Source organism: Passer domesticus, chromosome W (assembly GCF_036417665.1).
Source record: "Passer domesticus isolate bPasDom1 chromosome W, bPasDom1.hap1, whole genome shotgun sequence".
NCBI classification, from domain to species: domain Eukaryota; kingdom Metazoa; phylum Chordata; class Aves; order Passeriformes; family Passeridae; genus Passer; species Passer domesticus.
The window spans coordinates 42,275,446-42,298,087 of record NC_087511.1 but is presented as its reverse complement, the minus strand read 5'-3'; the positions used below and the strand labels follow the sequence as shown (position 1 = coordinate 42,298,087).

The window sequence follows — 22,642 nt, the reverse complement described above, 5'->3', positions numbered from 1 at the left end:
AATGTCTATTTCTGTAACTTCAGAAAAGCACTCTGTTCCTGAATCTGTGCTTGCAATGGTTCTTAGAGAACGCTAGCAGACTTACAGCGCTGAATTGGTTGTAATCAGAAATTAAGCCTAACCTCACCCAGTCCCTCTGATCTCTGAGGACCAGCAGGAACGCAAGGGGCTTTATTTTCTGACAAATTTCTTACTCTTAATGCAACAGCTTGGCCTCTAATTTTCACCCATAAGCTCTCAACCTGTTCATCGCTGTCTTTCAAAGACAGCTCTGTACAGGAAATCCCTCTTATTTTTGGTTTACATAGAGGGCCACCTCCGCTCCTCCTTCCTTCTGACCAGCCATTGATTGCAGAGCTCCAGTCATTTGAGTTGTCCCAGCACATTTCTACTATAGTGATTACATTGTTAGCTTTACCGTCTGCACAGTGGTTTCCAGCTCCTCTTTCTTATGCATACTGCATGCATTGGTACAGAGGCACTTCCGTTGAGCTGTTGACTGTGTCACTTTTTTGGACAAGGATCAAGCCCCAATTCCTTTGCAGCATTTCTCAAGTATTCCCCTCTTGTTTCCCAACACATCACCAGCCCCTGGCTCTTCTCTGTTGCTCAAAACTCCATCGTCTTTCCCCACGGAGTCTTGTTTAAAGCCCTCCTTGTAAGTCTCACCAGGGTGCTGGTGAAGATCCTCTTTCCCAACTTGGTCACATGAATCCCATCAGCTCCCAGCAGACCCGGCTTCTCAAAGGCAGATCAATGATCATAGAAGCCAAAACCTTGAGTATGGCACCAGCTACGCAACCCAGCATTCAGCTCTTCAGTCCGTCTCCTCCTTCCTGGACCCCTTCCTCAGACCGGACACCAATAGAGGCGACCATCACCTGTGCTCCCCATCCTTTTAGCATCGCTCTTACAGACATAATAGACTCCTGGGAGGGTTCTAAGTTGCCTTATCTGACGCTACAGAGAAGAGTAGGAGCGGGTGATGATCTGTAGGGTCCACCAGCCTCGGCAGCCTCTCAGTGACACCATGAATGCGATATCCTGGTAGGCAGCAGAGCTCTCTAGAGAAATCGGCTGGGTGGGAAATGGCTGTCTCGGTGTTTCTCAGGAGGGAATCTCCAATTACTAATACCTTTATGTGCTTCTCTGGTCACACTGGTTCTAACGTAGGCAGGTGGTTAGGTCAGCTTTGCATGGTTGGCTTTGTCCTGGGTCCTGTCCATTACTCATGTGCTCTTCAGTCTCCTAAACCAGGAGCATCCTGTCGGTTCTGTAGGGGCACTTCAGGAGGTGGGGGAGGGTTCTTCCTCCTACCCTGAGCACAGAAATGCATCCGGTCTCCTTCATCTCAGGAGTTAATTGTGTCAGTCACCCCGAGGTTACATTCTGACTTACCTTCCTTTTGTGCACTCTGAAGGCAGGCCGTCGCTCAGCCTGGGACAGCGTACAATACCTGGCATCGAACTCCTGTCCGTGTACCTGGATTCCCTGCTTCCTGTCAATCTCCTCTTTTAAAACTTACTCGTCCAAGGAGATCTTTCTGCTGGGCACACTTGCAGCTATGACATCCACGGCTGCCTTCGGGTTCTAAGGGGGACTTCAAGGTACTGGAGCTCTTGCCCTGCCCTTTGTTCATTGACCCTGTCCATCACTCCCGCACAGGGCTGCTGATTATTCTCTCCCTCCTCGCACCCTCACTGTGGCAGCAGCTCTCTGACCACAGAGAGCAACACATAACTTTCCCAGGCCTTTCTGAGGAAGGCTGTGAGAAGATCAGAGAAAAGAATGAGAAACAATTCTTATCTTCACTTGCTGCACCTGTTATTGTGAACATGTGGAATGTGTTATGGAGATTTGTTTACCAAAGGGTGGTTTCTTAATTAGCCAATGGTGATGGTGTTTGGATTCAAGGGACAATTAGGTCCAGGTGTATCGGAACTGTCTATAAAAGCAATGGGTTTCTTAATAATCATATATATATAAATATACATATATACATATATACATATACATATATATATATATATATATATATATATAATAAAGAGATTGATCAGCCTTCTGTGAATCACGGAGTTAATGGTAATTATTTCCAGTTCGGGGATGCCCTGCCGCAACACCGTGCTTTCAGTTTAAAGCCCTCCTAATGAGGTCGGCTATCCTACTGGCAAAAATATCTTTGCTCCGCTTAGTGAGATGGAGCTCCGCTCTCCCATGCAGATGCTGATACAAAAACAGGGTCCCGTGTTCATAGAACCCAGAACGCTGTTGCAAGCACCAGCTCCACGGCCAATTATTTACCCGCATTATCAGCGCCCTTATCCTACAACACCTGGATGGCATCAAAAGCATCGGTGGTGGGTTGACCTTGGCTGGATGACAGGTGCCCACAGAGCCACTCTATCACTGCCCCTTCTAAGCTTGACGCAGAGAGAAAAGAAGATGGAAAACAACTCACAGGGTGAGATAAGGCAGTCTACTAAAGGAAAAGAGAAAGTTTTTGCATGAAAAACCAAACAAGAAAAACAAATAATTATATCCTCTAGTTCCCATCAGCAAGCACTTTCCAAGAAGCAGGCCTTCAGCACGCGTAGGGGTTGCTCCAAAACGGAAACGTTGTAAATAACAAATGTGCCCCCTTCCCCCTCCTTAACGTAGCTTTTATTTCTGAGCTGAAGTCATATGGTACAGAATAGCCCTCGGGCCAGTTTGGGTCACCTGGTCTAGTGGTGTCTCCTCCCAGGATCTTGCCCACCCCCAGCCTACTGATGAGGGACAGAATGTTGGAGAGTCAGCGCTGATGCTGTGCCAACACTGCCCAGCAGTAGCCAAAACACTGGGGTGTTATCAACACCTTTCTAGTTACCAATGCAAAGCATGGCACTGATGGCCGCTATGGGGAAAACTAATTCCATCTCAGCCACACCCAATACAAACTCCACCCCTTAATTCACACCATTTGCATCATACTCAGATGCCACAGAATTTTTTATATATATAGATATCTGTCTTCTAATAATTCCGTTGTATTTATTTGTCATGACTGCAATCCCTTCTTACCAACGCTTAGAACTTAAACTCCATGCTTAAACCATCTTTATGCCCAACACACGTATACATTTTCATTAACTACCGTCCCCCTTCCTTTCAAAGATCGATATTATTTTCCCATTCCATGGGTTTCCTCCACCCCTCTGGATGTTTACAAACAGGCCATGACTTGGGCTCCATTCCATCAAGATGGGTGCTCGGGGCAGAAGCGACACACACGATCGTTTGGCACCCTTGCCTGGGCTATTGTTGCACTCTCCTCACGCCTCGTAAAATTCACTCATCGTCGGTTCATGCCACTCCTGCTACTTTACTCCCTGCAACATACAATTTACACTCATTATTTCCCCCCAAGGTTAAATCTCCTTGAGACACACACCAGGTCTCCCCATCCTTCTGCATTACCCACCAAGTACACCCAGGTCCCTGAGCAAAGACAATCCCATTAACAGGTTTGCCTTTTCCCATGGGAGGAGAATTCCACACCAACCTCCTCAGCCACTTTCCTGTGTGTAGTATGGGGACCTTATCTCCTCCCACAGTATGTAGTGGTTTTGTTTGGGCAGGACCAGCGCGGTTAGCACATCTTCTGGTGTTAACCAGACAAGTGGCTTCTGCTAAATTTGCATCCCAATGCTTCCATGCCCGATTGCCTAACCCTCTTGACAGTCCACCATACCTCTCAATCTTTCCAGATGCTTGTGGGTGGTAAGGGATGTGATATATCCACATGCTTCTTTGCCCAAGAGATTACGAGGTTATTTCAAAAACAAGCCTCATTGATTCCATTCTTTCTGGGGTACCATGACACCACAAAATGTGTCTCTCAAGGCCTAAGATGGTGTTTCGAGCATGGCTTAGAGGGTATTTTTCCAGCCAACCAGTAGTTGCCTCTACCATGGTGAGTATGTAAGCTCTTGCCTTGGTGTGTTCATGGCAGTGGTCCAATATAGTCAATTTGCCAGGCCTCACCACCTTTAAAACCCAGCTAGGCCATCTATTCCAAGGAGATTGTACTCGTGTGGCTCACTCGATTGCAGCACATGTTTCACATTCATGGGTGACCTGTGTGATAGCCTCTGTGATCAGATCCACCCCTCGATCACAAGCTCATCTGTAGGTTGCATCTTTTCCTAGATGTCCTGATGTTTCATGGGCCCATCGCACTGTAAATAGTTCACACTTCTGCTCCCAGTCTAAGTCTACCTGAGCTATTTCCATTTTGGCAGCCTTATCTAGCTGTTCATCATTGTGATGTTACTCAGTGGCACGGCATTTGGGCATGTAAACATCTACGTGACATTCCTTCAGAGCCATGTTTTCTATCTGTGCAGTGATGTCCTGCCACAACGCAGCAGCCCAAATGGGTTTACCCTTGCATTGCCAATTGGTCTTCTTCCATTGCTGTAGCCACCTTCATAGGGCATTAGCCACCATCCAGGAGTCACTATAGAGACACAGAACCAGGCACTTTTCTTCTCCTTCAGCGGCCTCAACGACTCGTTCTGTGGGACGCCACACAGCAGCTTTCCACCTCTGATGCTTTCCTCCCACAATGCAGGATACATCAGTAAAGAGACCATGGCCTCTTTCATCTTCTGATAACTCATTATATGGAGGTGCTTCTTGAGCACGAGTGACCTTTCAAAGAAATTATCCTAAATCTCTGCCTTTTTTCATGGATTCTCAGGCAACTGGGTTTCCCCAGTCAAGCTCGTTGTGTGATCAGCACTACCCACCCACTTACTCCATGTAGCGCTGTTTGCACGATGTAACCATGATATTTTAGTGAAAATTCCTCTGCTAGGATTTTTCCTGTCCTGAGGAGCTGAGAGCCTCAGGGAAGAAATGTAAACAATAACTATCTGCTGCTGTGGAAGGCCACAGGTGCATCTTCCATTGGTCCATGTGGATTGTTTTCAATCAGTGACCAATCACAGCTACCTGTGCCAAGGCTGTGAGCAGTCACAGGATTTTTGTTATTCATTCCTATTCTGTTCTTGTCTTTGTAGCCTTCTGATCTTCTTCTCTCTGTTCTTTTTAGTATAGTTTTAATGTAGTATTTTAATATAATATATAACATAATAAATCAGCCTTCTGATGAAAATGGAGTCAAGCCTCGTGTCCTCATGTTGCCAGGATTTTTAGTGAAAAAGCCTCTGCTAGGATTTTTCCTGTCCTGAGGAGCTGAGAGCCTCAGGAAAGAAATGTAAACAATAACTATCTGCTGCTGTGGAGTGCCACAGGTGAATCTTCCATTGGTCCATGTGGATTGTTTTCAATCAGTGACCAATCACAGCCACCTGTGCCAAGGCTGTGAGCAGTCACAGGATTTTTGTTATTCATTCCTGTTCTATTCTTGTCTTTGTAGCCTTCTGATCTCTTTCTCTCTGTTCTTTTAGTATAGCTGTAATGTAGCATTTTAGTATAATATATAACATAATAAATCAGCCTTCTGATCAACATGGAGTCAAGCCTCGTGTCCTCGCACCAGGGGTCTCAGCCTAAGCAACATCCTCACACAAGGGATTGCCAAAACAACAGCACGATGCGTCGAAGGGATGCTTCCTTTGAACATCTAGTGTAGCACAGGAAATTGCAGTGTCAATAGTAGACAGGCTTCTATCCCAAAAACATTTGAGGATGCTCAAACCCGCTCATACGCTGCTAATATTTCTTTTTCAGCTGGAGTGGAGAGGGCCTTCTGACCCTCAATAACCCCGGCTCCAAAACCCTAATGATCGACTTTGGGTTTCTCTTGATGTTCTTTGCCAGAGGCTCCAAGTGAGACCATGCTACCTAGCTGCAGCGTAGAGTATATTTTGCAGGGCTGGTGCAGTCTGAACAGGCCCAAGAGCTACCGCACAAGCTATTTCCTCTTTGATCTGCTCAAAGGCCTGTTGTTGCTCAAGGCCCCGTTCAGAATGGTTCTTCTTCCGGGTCACTTGATAGAGGGGCCTCACAAGCTGACTATAACCTGGAATACGCATTATCCAAAACCCCAGGCAGCCTACGAAAGAGGGTATTTCCATCTTCTTAGCTGGTGAAGACATAGTTCCTATCTTCTTAACCACATCCATAGGCACATGACAGCGGCCATCCTGCCATTTGACGCCCAAGAACTGGATGTCCCATGCAGGTCCCTTGACCTTGCTTTTCTTTATGGCAAACCCAGCTTTCAGAACATTCTGAACTATTCTTTTTCCCTTCTCAAACACTTCTTCTGCTTCAGTGCCCCACACAATGATGTCATGAATGCATTGCAGACGATCAGGGGCATCACCCATCCTCAGTACACTTTGCATCAGTCCATGGGAGATGCTAGGGCTGTGTTTCCACCCCCGGGACAGTCGATTCCTGGTGTATTGGACACCCCGCCACATGGAAGCAAACTGCAGTCTGCACTCTGCTGCCAAAGGAATTGAGAAAAATGCATTGACAATGCCAAGTGCAGCACACCACCTGGCTGCCTTTGACTCCAGTTCATATTGGAGCTCTAACATGTGCAGTACAGGAGCACTCAGTGGGGGCATTATTTCATTGAGGCCACGATGGTCTACTGTTAACCTCCACCCTCCATCAGACTTTTGCACTGGCCACATGGGACGACTAAAAGGTGAGTGAGTCTTGCTGATCGCTCCTTGGCTCTCCTTATTCACCTTTTCTTTGACACTTCTGGGGGGCAATTACTGTAGTCGTTGTTGTTTGGGTCCCTATCTCAGCCATAGTGTCCTCAAATGCACTTTGGGTCCCTGCCTCAGCCACACTCCTCTGACAGTACTGAACTGTGGCTCAACAGGGATAGCCCAGGGCCTCGTACAGGGTGAGAAGCTGCTGGGTTTCATCGGGGTAGGTAAGGCACCCTTCTATCAGGTGACACAACCGTTTGCCAGGGCTCATTGCCTGTTTAGGTGTAAAGTCCCAGGCAAGGGGAGGTGATAACCACTCTAGGAACCTGCCCAAATCCTTCCACACACACTGCCATCCAGGGACCAGCCGCTTCAGGGCACATTTCAATATCTCCTCACCTACAGTTTGTTTTGTCTTACAGCAGGATGACACCAGATTCCACAAACCCCATAGTAGGCCAACAGTATTAGTTAATAGTATTAATAGCATTCAACAGCTTACATGAGGAAGAACAAGGAACACGGGAGCCTGCATTCTAAAACAATACACATCAATCCCAGATAGGGAGAGGGAGAGGGATTCCCTCATTGTCCCCAGAAGATAGCTCCTCCAGCACAACAAAGCCACCAATGTCACAGCAAAGCGCAGAGACACTGTTTGTATTAACATGTTCCCAAACTGAACAAAACAAAGAGATAAGCAGCGTACCCGACAAACTCCATGTCCCCACACAGGAGCTTGCTACTCAAGAACTGCTATTACTATACCATGCAAGATATATAACTGCCATTGTCTCAGCTCACGTTAGGAACCAAAAAGGACTGGTGTGGGTTTATCTTGGCTAGATGCCAGGTGTTCAGCCAACAACTCTGTCACTCCCCCTTCCCAGCTGGACAGGAGAGATGAAAAACAACTTGCAGATTGAGATAAGGCAGTTTACTAAAGCAAAAGTGAAAGTTTGCACACGAACAAGGAGAGGGGAAAAAACCCCCAACCTTATTGTCTACTTTTGATCAGCAAGCACTGCCTAGCCACTTCCTGGGAAGCAGGGCTTCCAGACACGTAGCAGTTTCTCTGGAAGGTAAACACTGTAAATAAGAAATGCCCCCCTTTCCTCCTCCCTTTACCTAGCTTTTATTTCTGGGCTGATGTCATATGGTACAGAATATCCCTCTGGCCAGTTTGGGTCAGCTGGTCTAGTGGTGTCTCCTCCCAGGATCTTGCCCACCCCCAGCCTACTGATGCTGGGGCAGAATGTTGGAGAGACAGCGCTGATGCTGTGCCAACACTGCCCAGCAGTAGCCAAAACACTGGTGTGTTATCAACACCTTTCTAGCTACCAGTGCAAAGCACGGTGTGGGAAAATGACCGGGGACCCTGTGGACCGGTAACTGGGGATTCAATTAGAGGAAACTTAGGACTTATATTAGCATCCTCACAGGAGTTATAACAGTACGGGAATTATAGGGTAAATCACAGTTGCTGCTCCCTGAGTGGAATACAGTTGGCATGACTTGAAACCTATTCCATGATGATTCCCCATACACACACACACCTGCTAAGAGGGATGGAATGGAGGGTGGAGCGGAGTGAAGGCCAGGCTCTGCAGAAATCCTTGCAGGGAAGGGAACTCCATGGTACTTTGCAGCTGATAAACAGCATACCACCTGTCAACCAAGGGAGACAGGGGAAGATGTCTTACTGCTGAGACAGCAACTGTGGTGAAACCACTCTCCTTAGATGAACTTGCTTCATTAAAGCCTAATAATAATAATAATATTAACGCACACCTCCGTCCCAAAGGTACCCACCTCCAAAGTGCGACCATCCCTCACTGGGCATGTGCTCTCTGTTCTTTCTGACTGTACCTGTAAAGCAAAGTAAGAGAATTCTACACCAATCAGTAACAAAGGTATGTATGACTAGAGTCACTCGAGCTCCACTTAAACACACAGAAATAGTATAAAAATAAGTCAAGAATGGGGAAAATTTAGGGAAGACTCCATCGTAGCTGCTGGGATCAGTTGATTGGCTGAACCTGTCTTCTCCCCCATAGAGATGCCTATTGGATAAGAATCATACTCTATGCATGCTGAACATTTTATTGGGGATTAGAGCTTGTCTGTGTATTCCTTCAAATATATTTTTGCAGTCAGACACTATCACCGACAATCTTCGAACCTTAACCTGTCACAATTTATATTAATAAAGCGTGTCATTCCATAAAGTGTTAGTGTGAATCTTTGGCAGACGCTACCAGTCAGCAGCAGCAGGGTAACACAATGGGTAAAGGGGAAGACCTGCTGCAGGGGTCTCTCTTACACTGTTGGTGTGTTTCCCTAAGCCACTCGAACCACCCTCTGATCCTGTAGGACTGCTCAGTGAAGGATCCCCCCAATGGGATGCTGACAGACTGGTCGGGCACAACGGTCTCAACTTTCCTGAAAGACAGACAAATTAACCACTAAAGACTGAGTAAATCTCCCCACACCAAGGGTCAAGGAAGCCTCCTCCCTTTTTCACGTGACACACGGCACTGTGAGAGCTGCTACGGGGAAATGAACTCCATCTTAGCAACACCCAAACCAGCATCATTGGGGCCTGATTCTCAGCTGTCCTTTGCTGCTGAAATTGCAGTTATAGAAGACGGATTGGTACCTGCCCTTCACTCAAACCAACATTCAGTCCTGTTCCTAAAATCTCTAAGCCACCAACCCCTTCTACAAGGAAGAATATGCCTTTTAGGCTTTATGAGGTCAGACCATGGCTGGCTGCCAGGGGCTCAGCCAGCTGTTCTCTCACCACCCCTCCTCAATAGGACAGGAGGAGAAAATAAGATGAAAAAGTTCCTTCAGGACATAGCCACCTGCCAGATCTAAGGGCAGCAGGGAAATACCTGCCCCAGACAGCGCTTTACCCTTTCTTAAATATGCTTACACAAGGGTGCCACCAGCTTTGCTGAGTTGCTCGCTTTTGGCTCTCAGGGAAGTCTGGTGCCTAGCTGGTGAAAACTAGCTGTGACTAGTGCAGAGCAGACCACCGCCTCTTCTCACAGAGGCCATGCCTGCAGGCCACACTCTGTGTGCAGTTCTCTTCCCCAGAATTCAATACAAAGAGGCGGACAGAATGGAGAGCGTCCCAAGGAGGGCCACGAAGATGCTCAAAGGGCTGGAGAACCTGCTTTTGCTGATACCTTTTCTGCCGATTCTTCAAGCGACCTAAAACAACCATTTGCACTACTTGGCAGAGTCAGAGGGATGGCAAGAGATATCACTGAATACTTACAGAAGCAGGGAATAAGCCTAAGTCTTAAATACTCGGACAAATGGGCTCAGCATGATCCAAAAGCTGTGGAGGAACATCTAAATACAGCTAGCGGCTGCATGAAGGCCAGCAATGACAAAGGAATTAGTTGCAAAATGCTAGGCACCTGCCTAGACTCAGTGGGAACCTCCACACAGTATTCCAGTACTTCAAGGGAGCCACATGGAGAAGACAAGGGACAACAGGCACAAGTTGCACCAGTCCCCATTGCTGGAGGTTTTCCACATGCGGTTGGACAGGGTGCTAAATAATGTCATCTAGGCACCCTTTCCCACAAGAGGCTGCAACAGATGATCTTTCAAGGTCCCTTCACACCTGGGCTGGTCTAGGATACTACGATTCTCCAGTGGGGGTAGGGGAGTTTTAACTGGGGGGGGGTCTGCAGCATGGTGCCAAGGGAGATTGTGTGCTCTGACCCGCGACTTTGCTGCGTTGCAACTCAGCACTACGACTGAGTCCTGCCTACCTTCCCCACCTGTGCCCGCTGCTGCTGAGAAGATTCCAGCTGTCCGCCACCGCACCTCGACCACTACTAGCACTGAGACCAGCTGCCACCCCCGTGAGTTTGCAGGAACCCTTTTGAAAGGGGAAGCACCCCCTTTTCCTCTCTCTGGACATAACATCACTCCTATGCTGCCGGGAGTATACCCTCATGGAGTGTACACTTTCTCCTTAGCTGGGGGACGCCTGCTCCTAATAGCAGAGACTCTCGTCTGTCCTGGCGAGATATGGAAGATACCCTGCTTAACCTCCTCTCTTAGTTTCTGGTAGCCCTCTTCAATTTTCTCTTCCAGGCTCCAGACATGCCCAGCCAGTTTCGTTTCCACAGGCGAAACGTGGGCACAAAGGTGCCTTTCCCTCACACTTGACAGCAGTCGTCGCCAGAGGCTCAGAGTTTCCTGTCTTTTCCCGATCCCCTGGTCAATAGCCACACCCCGGGACAGGCATCCCTGTTGCCTGCCTACGATACCATCCGGAATTCTATCATTAGCCATAGCATCCCGGATTCAGAGCAGCCTGGTCAACATGGACTCATTTGCCTCGCATGTGAACTCTCTACGCAGCTCACGCAGCTTGCCCAGGGATAATAGGGATCGAGTGACGTTTTCTGGCTCTGTCTCTTCTGCTGGATGTGAAGGTCCTGCCTCTTCCTCGTCATTCACTATGCGGATTTTCTTTTCTGAACAAGGGCGACTGCCACCAGCTTAGGCTGTCCTTCTGGTCCAGCAATGGCTTGCATGCATACGGTGCCTGTTGATTTTGTGAAATACAAAGTTGTGTTTCGTATCAGGTAAATAAAGGTAACCTGTGTAATTGTAATTGTGAAATGTGGGGAACAGGGCCGTGGGACAGTTATAAAGATGAGTTCTAATAAACAACCGTGGAAAGCAAAGCATGGAAGAAGGCCTTTGAACCAATCTTTTGTTTGCAATTAACTATTATAAGTCTTAAGCTGTTTTTGTAATAAGAACCTTTGAATTATAGCTTTAGAATGTTGCTTTGTATTAGGGATTTTAAACTGTAGCTTTAGAATGCATAAAGGATTTAAACAAAAGAAGGAAGTGAACCCATCCCAAGTTCCTATCGAAATGGCGAAAACATCCTGAAAAAGGAAGATGGACATCAATGTCACTGATTACTGATTTAGAAAGGGAAGCTGGACATCATTGTCATAGATTAATGGTCCTAGAAAATAGATGCTGGACTCCACATCTGTCAGCTGGGCCCCACCATCTGGGATATACATCCTGGGATATTGAAACCTGGAATAGATCACAATAGAGTATAGAAATTGGAAAGGAACCAAACATCAGCAAGGCCTTTGACACTGTCTCCCACATCATACTCCTGGAAAAGCCGGCAGCCCACGGCTTGGACAGGAGCACTCTTTGCTGGGTTAAGAAATGGCTGGATGGCTGGGCCCAGAGAGTGCTGGTGAACGGTGCTGCATCCAGCTGGCGACCGGTCACCAGTGGTGTCCTTCACGGGCCTGTGCTGGGACCTGTTTTGTTCAATATCTTCATTGATGACATGGATGAGGGTATTGAAACCTCCATTAGTAAGTTTGCAGGTGGCACCAAGTTGGGGGCATGTGCTGATCTGTTGGAAGGGAGAAGGGCTCTGCAGAGAGACCCAGAACGGTTGGATGGATGGTCAAAGTCCAATGGGATGGAGTTTAATAAGTCCAAGTGCCAAGTCCTGCACTTTGGCCACAATAACGCCCTGCAACGTTATTGGCTGGGGAAGGTGTGGCTGAACAGTGCCCAGGTGGAAAAGGACCTGAGGGTACTGGTCGACAACAGACTGAACATGAGCCAGCAGTGTGCCCTGGTAGCCAAGAAGGCCAACGGCGTCCTGGTCTGTATCAGGAACAGTGCGTCCAGCAGGAGCAGGGAGGTCATACTTCCCCCGTACTCGGCACTGCTGAGGCCACACCTTGAATACTGTGTCCAGTTCTGGGCCCCACGTTTTAGGACGGCCGTCGAGACGCTTGAGCACGTCCAGAGAAGAGTGACAAGGCTGGTGAGGGGCTTGGAACACAAGCCCTATGAGGAACGACTGACGGACCTGGGGTTGTTTAGCCTGGAGAAAAGGAGACTCAGAGGTGATCTTATTGCATTCTAAAACTTCCTGAAATGTGGTTGTAGTTAGGTGGGGGTCGGTCTCCTTCTCCAGGCAACAAATGCCAGAACGAGAGGACACAGTCTCAAGCTGCGACAGGGGAAATATTGGTTGGATTTTAGGAAGAAGTTTTTCACAGAAAAAGTAATACAATATTGGAATGGCCTGCCTGGGGAGGTGGTGGAGTCACCATCCCTGGATGTGTTCAACAAAAGACTGGATATGGCACTTGGTGGCGTGGTTTACTTAAGGTGTTTGGGGCATGGGTTGGACTTGATGATCTTGAAGGTCTCTTCCAACCTAGTTATTCTGTGATTCTGTAAGCATGGTGCAGACAGTGCAAGCCGTATAGAGAAAACTTAGCAGAACTAACAAGAAGATCATGCTGCCCTTAACATCTAGAGGGAACTCAACATTCTCAAAAACTGTTGTAGCAGGCCTGAAGGGCTGGAAAACAACATTCTCTCCACTTCACCCCACAGGCTTGCTGCCTTATACTTTTCAAATCCTGTACTGCATTAGTGCATAACTCTGAACTCCATATAAAGTGTTAGCCATCTGTCTCCACATTTTAGTCAGACAAAATGACCACCCTAGTCTTGAGATCCAAGGACACCCTACTGCCTCAGGCCCTGGAAATGATAAACAAAAGAGAATTGGGGGAGGGGAGCAAACTGGGGGCATATGACTTCATTACCTGAAGCTGTAATTGGAGGATTTACCCCTGATATGTAAATGGACCAAACTTATATCTGTCTGGAAAACTCATGACCATCGTCCATCTTGGGTGTAGCCTCTGAGGCTTCTGACTGCCTGTAGCAGGCACAAGGCCTGCAAGGCCTTGGCGATCAGAAGCCTGAGCTAGGAAATGCCAAAGTCAGCATGACTAAGGCTTTAGAAGCCCCTCTCTTCCGTCTTTCGGACCCTGCTATCTCCCTGCAAATCCATAGGTCACTTTCCCCTGACCCGTACTATTGGACAGTTTTCAAAACCCCTGTAGGGTATAAAAACCCCTAACTCTGCCCAGTTCGGGAGAGGAGAGCTGTCACTGGACCCTTCGCGGACACCCGAATAAAAGAACCCTGCGGAACCCATACAGCGCTTCTCCCTCTCTCTCTGCGTCTGCTGCGCGGCACCTAGGGCGATGGCACCTGGCAAGCTGAAAGAGCTGAAATCACAAAAGAGCTAGCTGCAAATCACTATAGCTTGCCTGGGTTGCCTGAGCCCCCCGCTGAGCTATCCTGGCCGGCCGGCATTCCCCGCTGGGCTTCTGCCCTGAGGGTAATAGCCCGCCATAACTGACCAAGGTGTGCCTTTTGAAGGCCTTTAATAAATACCTACTTTTATTCTCTTAACCTTGTCTAGCCTCTGTTCCAAGTAGCCACTCCAAGGCATCAGGCTGTGTGCCATTATTAATGAGGCCCCAGAGGTAGCAGCACAGGCTAGGACAGGCAAACAAGACTGAATACACATTCCAAATGAAACTCATTGCCTCTGATGTTACCATGCCATAAACGCAGAAAATCAGCAAAGCAGCTTTGATTCCTCTCCTGCTCATAAAGAGAGCATCATGATGAGCAAATACTTCCCCCAATGCAGAAATATGTACAGGGCACAACATGCATGTGAATACACCAAGAAACATGATGATCAGGAAAGTTGCCATACCCCAATACACAAATGCTTTAGAACAAAACTGTAATTCCGACCTCTCGCGAGCCTCACATTGGGCGCCAAAAGATGTGCTGGTTTAAAAGTAAACCGGCAGGGGAAATGAATCCCATTCAACTACCTCAAGAGAGATTACAGGTCGGAGCTACAATTTACTGGAGATTACAAAAAATACAATGAAACAGAGAAAACTGGCTTTAACCCACAAAGTCGGAGTCTATATTGGCACACTGTTCGTAAGTTGAGGGTCACAGTACTGTTGAAATTCTGGTCTTCCTCTGGATCCATCAAATGGAGGTGCCCCATGTGCCCAAACCCAAAGATTATATATATGCTCAGGTTCAGGTGAGAATGCTCAGTACCTCCCCCAGGACAGGGAGTTTCACAGTGGAGGAATGTAATACTGTGAGTCGTGGGATATTCTGGGAGTCTTTGATGGTCTAAGTCCTTGCAGCTGTCTATTACCCTAGTGCCATGGAGTCCATTATGGCCCAATAGCAAAGATAACCCCTCCCCACCCCCCACCCAGGCTGGTGCTTCCCCAGAGGAGAGTCATCAGGGCTGAGTCATTTGTGTGAAGAAAAGAAACACTACCCCACCTTTGAAGGTTTGCCTCTACTCCCTTATGTCATTTAACACCCATCTTGTAACCTGAGGTGTTGGGTGTACAGGAGGCAGCTACTGCAACTGATCTATCATTAGCAGTTATTCAGGAATGACACAGAGGGTGGTACAGTACAGTTTGCTTACATGCACATAGTGCTAAACTGGCACCCTACTCCCGTTACCAGGACACCCAGGTCCAACAGGAGGTGGATGCTTCCATCACAGTGCACCATGGTGAAACCACCCTTGGAAAGCATGCATGTAGCCTCACACACAGCATCTTCTACAGTTTTAGCAGCAGCCTACACGGCCTTTCTGTACATTGGCGTACCACTGCCAAAGAGCTAAGACTTTGCTTCCTACAAGACACAGGAGACACTGCTAAGCGCTTCCAGCTTCACACAAACAGGCCAATCACTATCTATCTCTGAAATGCTGTTGTCTGGCTGAAACATTCCACATACTTGCATTCCAGGGAGACACCTTTTTGTTAGAGATATAGTTAGTAATTCATGCAGATAGAATTATATAAAAAGGAATATGTATAAAAGCATCTCTAATTTATAATGGCATCCTTTCTTGCTGGTAACTGAATGGACATACAACCATGATAATAACAGGCTTGTAGCTTTTAAGAGAAAAGACTATGACTTTTACAGTATATCTAAAAACGAACTTACTGTAATATAAGGGAAGGGAGAGGAATTTTTATCCTCAGGATGGCGAAACCGCGGCAGATGGGCAGAGAGGCACCACAACATTTACATGCGAAGGAAACCTCGGATGCACAGGAGATGGGCATTCACAAAAGCATGTGCCCCGTGACGCCCAAGAGATGATGGCCTGGACAAGATACCTATCTGAGATGACCAGAGCCATCAACACCTTCCATCTGAATGCCAGATTCTGGGAATCGGGGAAGTGTATTATTCAATTCCCGGACGAAGGCTTTGTGCAGCCCAAACCGAAGAAAGAAACCAACTTGAATATGAAGAACTCAGAAAGAAACAAAGGGACTCTGCCGCGGGCAAAATAAATCACATAAGAACCGCTGCCTCGGAGCAGCCAGTGTGGATGAGGGGGACTTGGTGCGATAGAGACCACTTCCCACGTTCACCCAGCTTACCTCCCGGGAGTGTTATGCTGTTTGATTGTTGGCTGTCGGGACTGTATTACGGTCGTGAAATAAATTCTTTTTATATTATTATTATTATAATTGGGCATATTTTCATTTTTACCTATAACAAACTTGGTGACCAGCCCGACATGATCTGATAAGGATTCCAGGGTCTCCTCTCGAGGTCCAGGCGGCGCCCCGCTGAATTCAGCGGCCGGACGATATTGGGATAGCCCAGCGGAACCAATCAGATTATACAAACTTTTTGTAGCCTAAAAAACAAAGCCACAATCGAAAGGTAAAAATGTGCCCAGAGCTCTCGAGGATGGAGATAATTCTCCGTATTGCCGGCAATTTTTACTTGTAAAAATGACGTGCACAAAGGCTCCACGCAGGAAAATGAACCGTAAGTATCGCGTGGTTGAGTGGGGAGTGATCGAGTGTGTATGTGACGTGATAAATATCACGAAGCGAGTGTGGACTCCAAGATCGCAGTTCCACTCTTCCACGAGGAAAGTGGTCGGTCGCGGGGGAAGCGGGTGAAAAGCTCGTTTGGAACACATACCAACCCAAAAAGCCCCGGGAAACGAAAGGGGAAAGGGGGGTGTTTTATCGATCACGGGCTGGATCAGGAGGGAACGGGGAGTCCATAAAAACCCAAGGAAAGATGAGACCTCGCTGGATCCAGGGATAGGTAAGAGAGCTCTTCATTTTCTTGACTAAAAATCCGTGGCTCGGTTCACTGCGCGACCAGTAAGTCAGCAATAGGTTTTTCTTTTTTGGTATACCAATAAAAACAGAAAAAAGCAGTTCGGCTACTAAATAGATTTAGTAACAAGGAAGGTAAGTAAAAGAAAAAATGGGGTTGAAAAAGAGCAAGATCCAGGGAAAGACTCCTGAAAAATCAGGAAGGAGGGGAAGGTGTAATACTCCCGACATACCGAGGCACAGTCCTCTGGGGTGGATGTTAGAACATTGGGAGGATTGCCCTACGAGGAGGCAAAAATCTAAAGAAAAGGTAATCTACTATTGCATGGAAAAATGGGCTGATATGGAAATTAGGAAATATATATTCTGGCCGACGTTCGGATCGTTTTATAAAGAAATATGCAGAGCACTGGGGGAGTTTGTGTTTGAGGAGGGTTCTACAGGGAAGGAATTGGAGTATGCTCATTTGTGGGAATACGCCAGTATCAGGCTATTCCCCGTCAGAACTTCTAAGCAACAAAAGGATTTACTAAAGGCCTGGAAGCCCCTGGAGAATCTTCCTCCTCCATACCCAAACCCTCAGATGCAGGGACCCCTCCCCGAACCCGAGAACCCCGGACACCGCCAGGCAACACCGCAGACGCCACCACCAGAAGTCCCATCCCCACAAGAGCAAGCGTCAGCAATCCCATCCCCACCAGAACGGACATCATCCCTTCCTCCTCTGGCGCAACAAGAGGAGAGCTCTACACGCGTGCATACATCAGCAGGGAAGGGATCCCCACCCACCAGTCGCATGAGACGCAAAACCTGGAAAACGCACCAGGACGATAGCGAGGACGAGGAGGGACAAGAGGGTCTCTTTCCTCTCAGGGAAGTCCCAACTGCTCCAGGGGTTATTGGTTATGTAAACATGCCAATAAATTCAGGAGATGTGCGGGCATTTAAAAAGGAGATGGGAAGGATCATGGATGATCCGTTGGGGGTGGCGGAGCGGCTGAATGAATTTCTAGGGAACAGCATTTATTCATATGATGATATTTGTGCTATTATGAGGTCTCTGTTTAATGTGGAAGAGCGGGACATGATACGGGCGGCTGCAATAAAGGATTGGGAACGCAGAAACCCACAAGCGGGGAGCGGGGAGGATAAATGGCCCAGCCAGCGGCCATCCTGGAATGCCCAGGTAGAAGGGGATCGGCAGAAGATGATAGAACTAAGGAACATGATTATACAGGGTATCCGGGGGGCGGTGCCAAAGGGACAGAATCTGGGGAAGGCTTTGGGGGAATGCCAGGGGAAAGATGAAACTCTTACCGAATGGCTAGAAAGGCTGAGGAAAAGTCTCCAAATGTATTCAGGTACGGACCCTGACTCTCCGGTAGGAGCCATACTATTAAAAACACAATTCGTAGCCAAATCATGGGAAGATATACAGAAAAAGCTAGAAAAATTGGAAGAGTGGCAAGAGAAGACATTGCAGGAGCTATTGCGGGAGGCACAAAAGGTATACATGCAGAGGGAGGACGAAAAACAAAAGATTCAAGCGAAGGTTCTGGTGGTGGCAGTGAGGGAAGCCCAGAAGCAGGAGAAGAATCCAACCACCGGGAAAGCGGCACAGGTGCAGAAACCCACGGGGAGACCCGCGCACCCACCGAGGAAACCTGCACCCCGGCAAAGGGAAGCACCGGAGTGCTATTATTGCAAGCAAAAAGGACACTTTAAAAGGGAATGCAAAAAAAGGATGAAGGATGAAAAGATGTTCCAAGAAGACTAGAGGTGTCAGGGGCTTTTTAATATGGGGTCTGTAACACCGAGGGAGCCCTTGATAAAACTTAAGATTGGATCCCATAAGCAGGAAATAGTATTTTTAGTAGACTCTGGGGCTGAGAGGAGCACTGTACAACATCTTCCACGGGGATGCTCTAAAAGCGAGGATTTCATGATGGTAATCGGGGTGAAGGGGGAACCCTTTAAAGCACCAGTGATCAAAGACGTGGAAATAGAATCGAAAAATAAAACATGCTTACGGAATATGTTGTTGGTAGAAGAAGCTGACTATAACCTGTTGGGAAGGGATTTGATGGCAAACTTAGGCGTCAGCCTGATAGCTCAAGAATCATGACTCGTGGTGAGTTTATATAAGCTAACTTCAGAAGATGAGGGAAAAATAAACCCTAAGGTATGGCATAAGGAAGGAGAGGCGGGGAGACTGGAAATGGAACCCCTATTGATAGAAATAGAGAAACCGGAGGACCCCATTAGGGTGAAACAGTACCCACTGCCTCTGGAGGGTCGGTGGGGTTTAAAACCAATCATAGAAGATTTAATAAAGGTACTTTAGAACCATGTATGTCTAGGCACAATACTCCCATTCTTGCGGTCCGAAAATCAGACAGGAGCTATCGCCTGGTTCAGGATCTGAGAGCAGTTAACCAGAGGACTAAGACTTTGTTTCCCACTGTCCCTAATCCGTATACCCTACTAAATAATGTGTCGCCAGAAGATATCTGGTACAGCGTAATTGATTTAAAAGACGCTTTTTGGACCTGCCCTCTGGCAGAAGAGAGCCGAAATTATTTTGCCTTTCAATGGGAGGATCTGGAGACAAATCGTAAGCAACAACTCAGATGGACCTCCCTGCCACAGGGGTTTGTAGACTCACCAAACCTGTTCGGCCAGGCTCTTGAACAGCTCCTAAGCAAATTTGTCCCGGAAAAGGGAACCAAATTACTACAATATGTAGACGACCTATTGATAGCGGGTCCCAATGAGGAGGGAGTGCAATCAACCACCATTTCCCTTCTAAACTTCTTGGGAAACAAAGGTCTAAAAGTCTCAAAGTCCAAACTGCAATTCACAGAACCCGAGGTAAAGTATTTGGGTCACTGGCTGGTAGAGGGAAAGAAAAGGTTAGACCCTGATAGAACAGCCGGAATTATCTCCCTGCCTTCTCCTCAGTCAAAACGAGAGGTGAGACAAATTTTGGGATTATTGGGCTTCTGCCGGCAATGGATTGAGGGGTACAGTGAAAAAGTAAAATTTTTATATGAAAAATTAACTACAGAAAAACCCAAGTGGAACGAACAGGATGTAAAGAGCTTTAGGGAATTAAAAGAGTCTCTCATTGTAGCTCCGGTATTGAGCCTGCCAGATGTAAAGAGACCTTTTCAATTATTTGTAAATGTAAGCAATCACACTGCTTATGGAGTATTAACACAAAATTGGGCAGGATCAAAGAAACCGGTGGGTTATGTGTCCAAACTTCTGGACCCTGTCAAGCAGGGGGTGGCCTATGTGCCTCCAGGCTATCGTGGCTACGGCTGTGTTGGTGGAGGAAGCCAAAAAGATAACCTTCGGGGCTCCATTGGAAGTATATTCTCCACACAATGTCAGAAATATTCTGCAACAAAAGGCAGAGAAATGGCTCACCGACGCACGGCTTCTGAAATATGAAGCCATCTTAATCCATTCCCACGATTTGGAACTTAAAAGCACAGCAGTCCAAAACCCGGCCCAATTATTATATGGAGAAGCCTTAGATATACCCACCCACGATTGTGCAGAAATGGTTCAGCTACAGACCAAAATCAGGCCCGATTTAGAGGAAGAAGAATTAGAAGAAGGGGGAAAATGGTTTGTAGATGGATCTGCTAGAGTTATAGAGGGAAAACGAAAAACTGGATATGCTATCATAGACGGAATAACTGGGGAAACGGTGGAATCGGGCCCTTTAAACACAAGTTGGTCAGCCCAGGCATGCGAATTGTATGCAGTGCTGAGAGCCCTGCTGCGATTAAAAGGTAAAATAGGAACCATTTACATGGACTCAAAGTATGCCTACGGGGTTGTGCACACCTTTGGAAAAATCTGGGAAGAAAGGGGATTAATTAGCATGGAAGGAAAGGGGTTAATTCATGAAGAATTAATAAAACAAATTCTGGCAGCCATCAGAGGACCTGAAGGAATTGCAATAGTACATGTAAAGGGGCACCAAACCGGTGCACAATTTAGGACGAGAGGTAACAACTTGGCAGACCAGAAAGCCAAACTCGCAGCACTTTTATAGATAAGTACCCCAGAAATTCGTGGTGGGGAAGCACAGGAATTTCCCCCCCAATTCTCTGAGAAGGAAAGTGAAGGATATGAGAGGATGGGGGGAAAACTAGACGGAGGTAAGTGGAAATTGCCAGATGGGAGCGAATTACTATCTAAGGAATACACTCGAAAAATCTTAAGAAGATTACACGCTCAAACTCATTGGGGGGCACTGGCTTTAGCAGAACAATTCCTAAAGTTTTTCGGATGCAAAGGAGTATATGAGTTAGCAAAACAAGAGGTGCAGGGATGCATGATATGTCAGAAAATAAACCGGAACCTGGGCCAGGCAGACGGCACGGGGGAGCCGCCTGGTAGCATATAGACCCTTTGAGAGGGTCCAGGTGGACTTTACAGATTTACCAAAGGTAGGCAGATACCGATGCCTATTAGTAATAGTAGATAAATTAACACATTGGGTAGAGGCATTTCCGAGCTCCCAGGCCACGGCACAGGTGGTATCTAAAATATTGTTGGAAGAAATAATACCCAGGTACGGTTTGATAAAATACATTGACTCAGATCAAGGTACACACTTCACCTCAAGGGTGATAAAACAGATGGCAGAAGCCTTGGGGATCCGCTGGGAATATCATACCCCTTGGCACCCGCAGAGCCCTGGTCAAGTCGAGCGGATGAACCAGACCTTAAAGGCACAGTTATCGAAATTGACATTAGAAACAAAGATGTCCTGGGTCAAATGCCTCCCTCTGGCCCTACTGAATATCAGGACTCTGCCAAATTCAGAGACAGGGATATCACCTTTTGAAATGTTATACGGAATGCCGTATGAACACGGGATGCCGATAGGGCACCCCAAAATTGAGGATGGACAAATAAGACCATACCTTGTAGCTATTAATAGGAACTTGCAGGACCTAAGGAAACAAGGAGTGATAATACAAGGAATTCCCTTAGGTTTTGCCATTCACCCAGTCCGACCAGGGGATTACGTCCTCATAAAAACATGGAGAGACGTACCATTATCCCCTCATTGGGAAGGGCCTTTTCTTGGTCTCTTAACCACAGACATGGCAGTTCGAACAGCTGAGAAGGGGTGGACCCACGCTTCAAGGATTAAGCGGGTGGAACCTCAAGCGGGCACACCAGAGTGGGAAGTTGTTTCTCCCCCTGGAGATCTGAAGTTTACACTGCGCAAGCCACGCTGATGACCGAGATCGACCGGATAAAGTGTCAAGAGCCTGACTGCCCATGCCACCCATTTATGACCTTTAAGTGCTTCTATTGTAAAGAATCGTGGGTGGTGCACTGCGAAAGGGGGGTGAGACCTAGGGGTCTGTGTGAAGACTGTTTTAATCATGAAGTGCACTTGACTAACCTGTTTTTGACGCTCCTCAAAGAACTGTGGGTGATTGAGGCAGACTCCCTAGTGTGGTTTAGGCTCTTTCAAAACGGACTAAGGGGAAAGCTTCAATATTGGGCCCAAATTCTAGCCTTCGAGTGCCGGAAACAAATCAAAGTACCCTGCAGCGCCCGGCCAGTAAGACTCCACCGGTGGGAAATATTTAAGAGAAGGTACGCAGCTCGGGCTAGTTATGATCTCCGTGAAACTACTTCCTGCTGCCAAGAAGATGGTTCTCCCCGCCGCTGGTGGCAACCCAGTGGGCGAGAGTGGAGGCAGAGGAATGATAGTAGGAGTAATCCTGATGAGCCTGAGTCTAGTCACGTGCCTCAGGACTAGTGCGTATGCCAAGAACCAAATCAATTTGGAACAGTGGAACCCCAACCAAACGTGTAGAGTCTGCACCAAGGGCCCTGAGGGAGGTCAGTGTGAGGCGGAGGCTTCTACCA

General features: G+C 47.4%; 1 protein-coding gene across 44 annotated transcripts in view; it reads right to left on the bottom strand.

The window, feature by feature from the left end:
* Positions 1-22,642, bottom strand: part of LOC135289121 (uncharacterized) — a 262,105-nt gene that overhangs the window by 173,422 nt on the left and 66,041 nt on the right. For all 44 annotated transcript variants that reach the window (XM_064402475.1, XM_064402478.1, XM_064402480.1 and 41 more), the window contains one exon: positions 8,496-8,552. In XM_064402475.1, the coding sequence (XP_064258545.1) occupies positions 8,496-8,552 (57 nt within the window). The remainder of the gene's footprint in view (positions 1-8,495; positions 8,553-22,642) is intronic.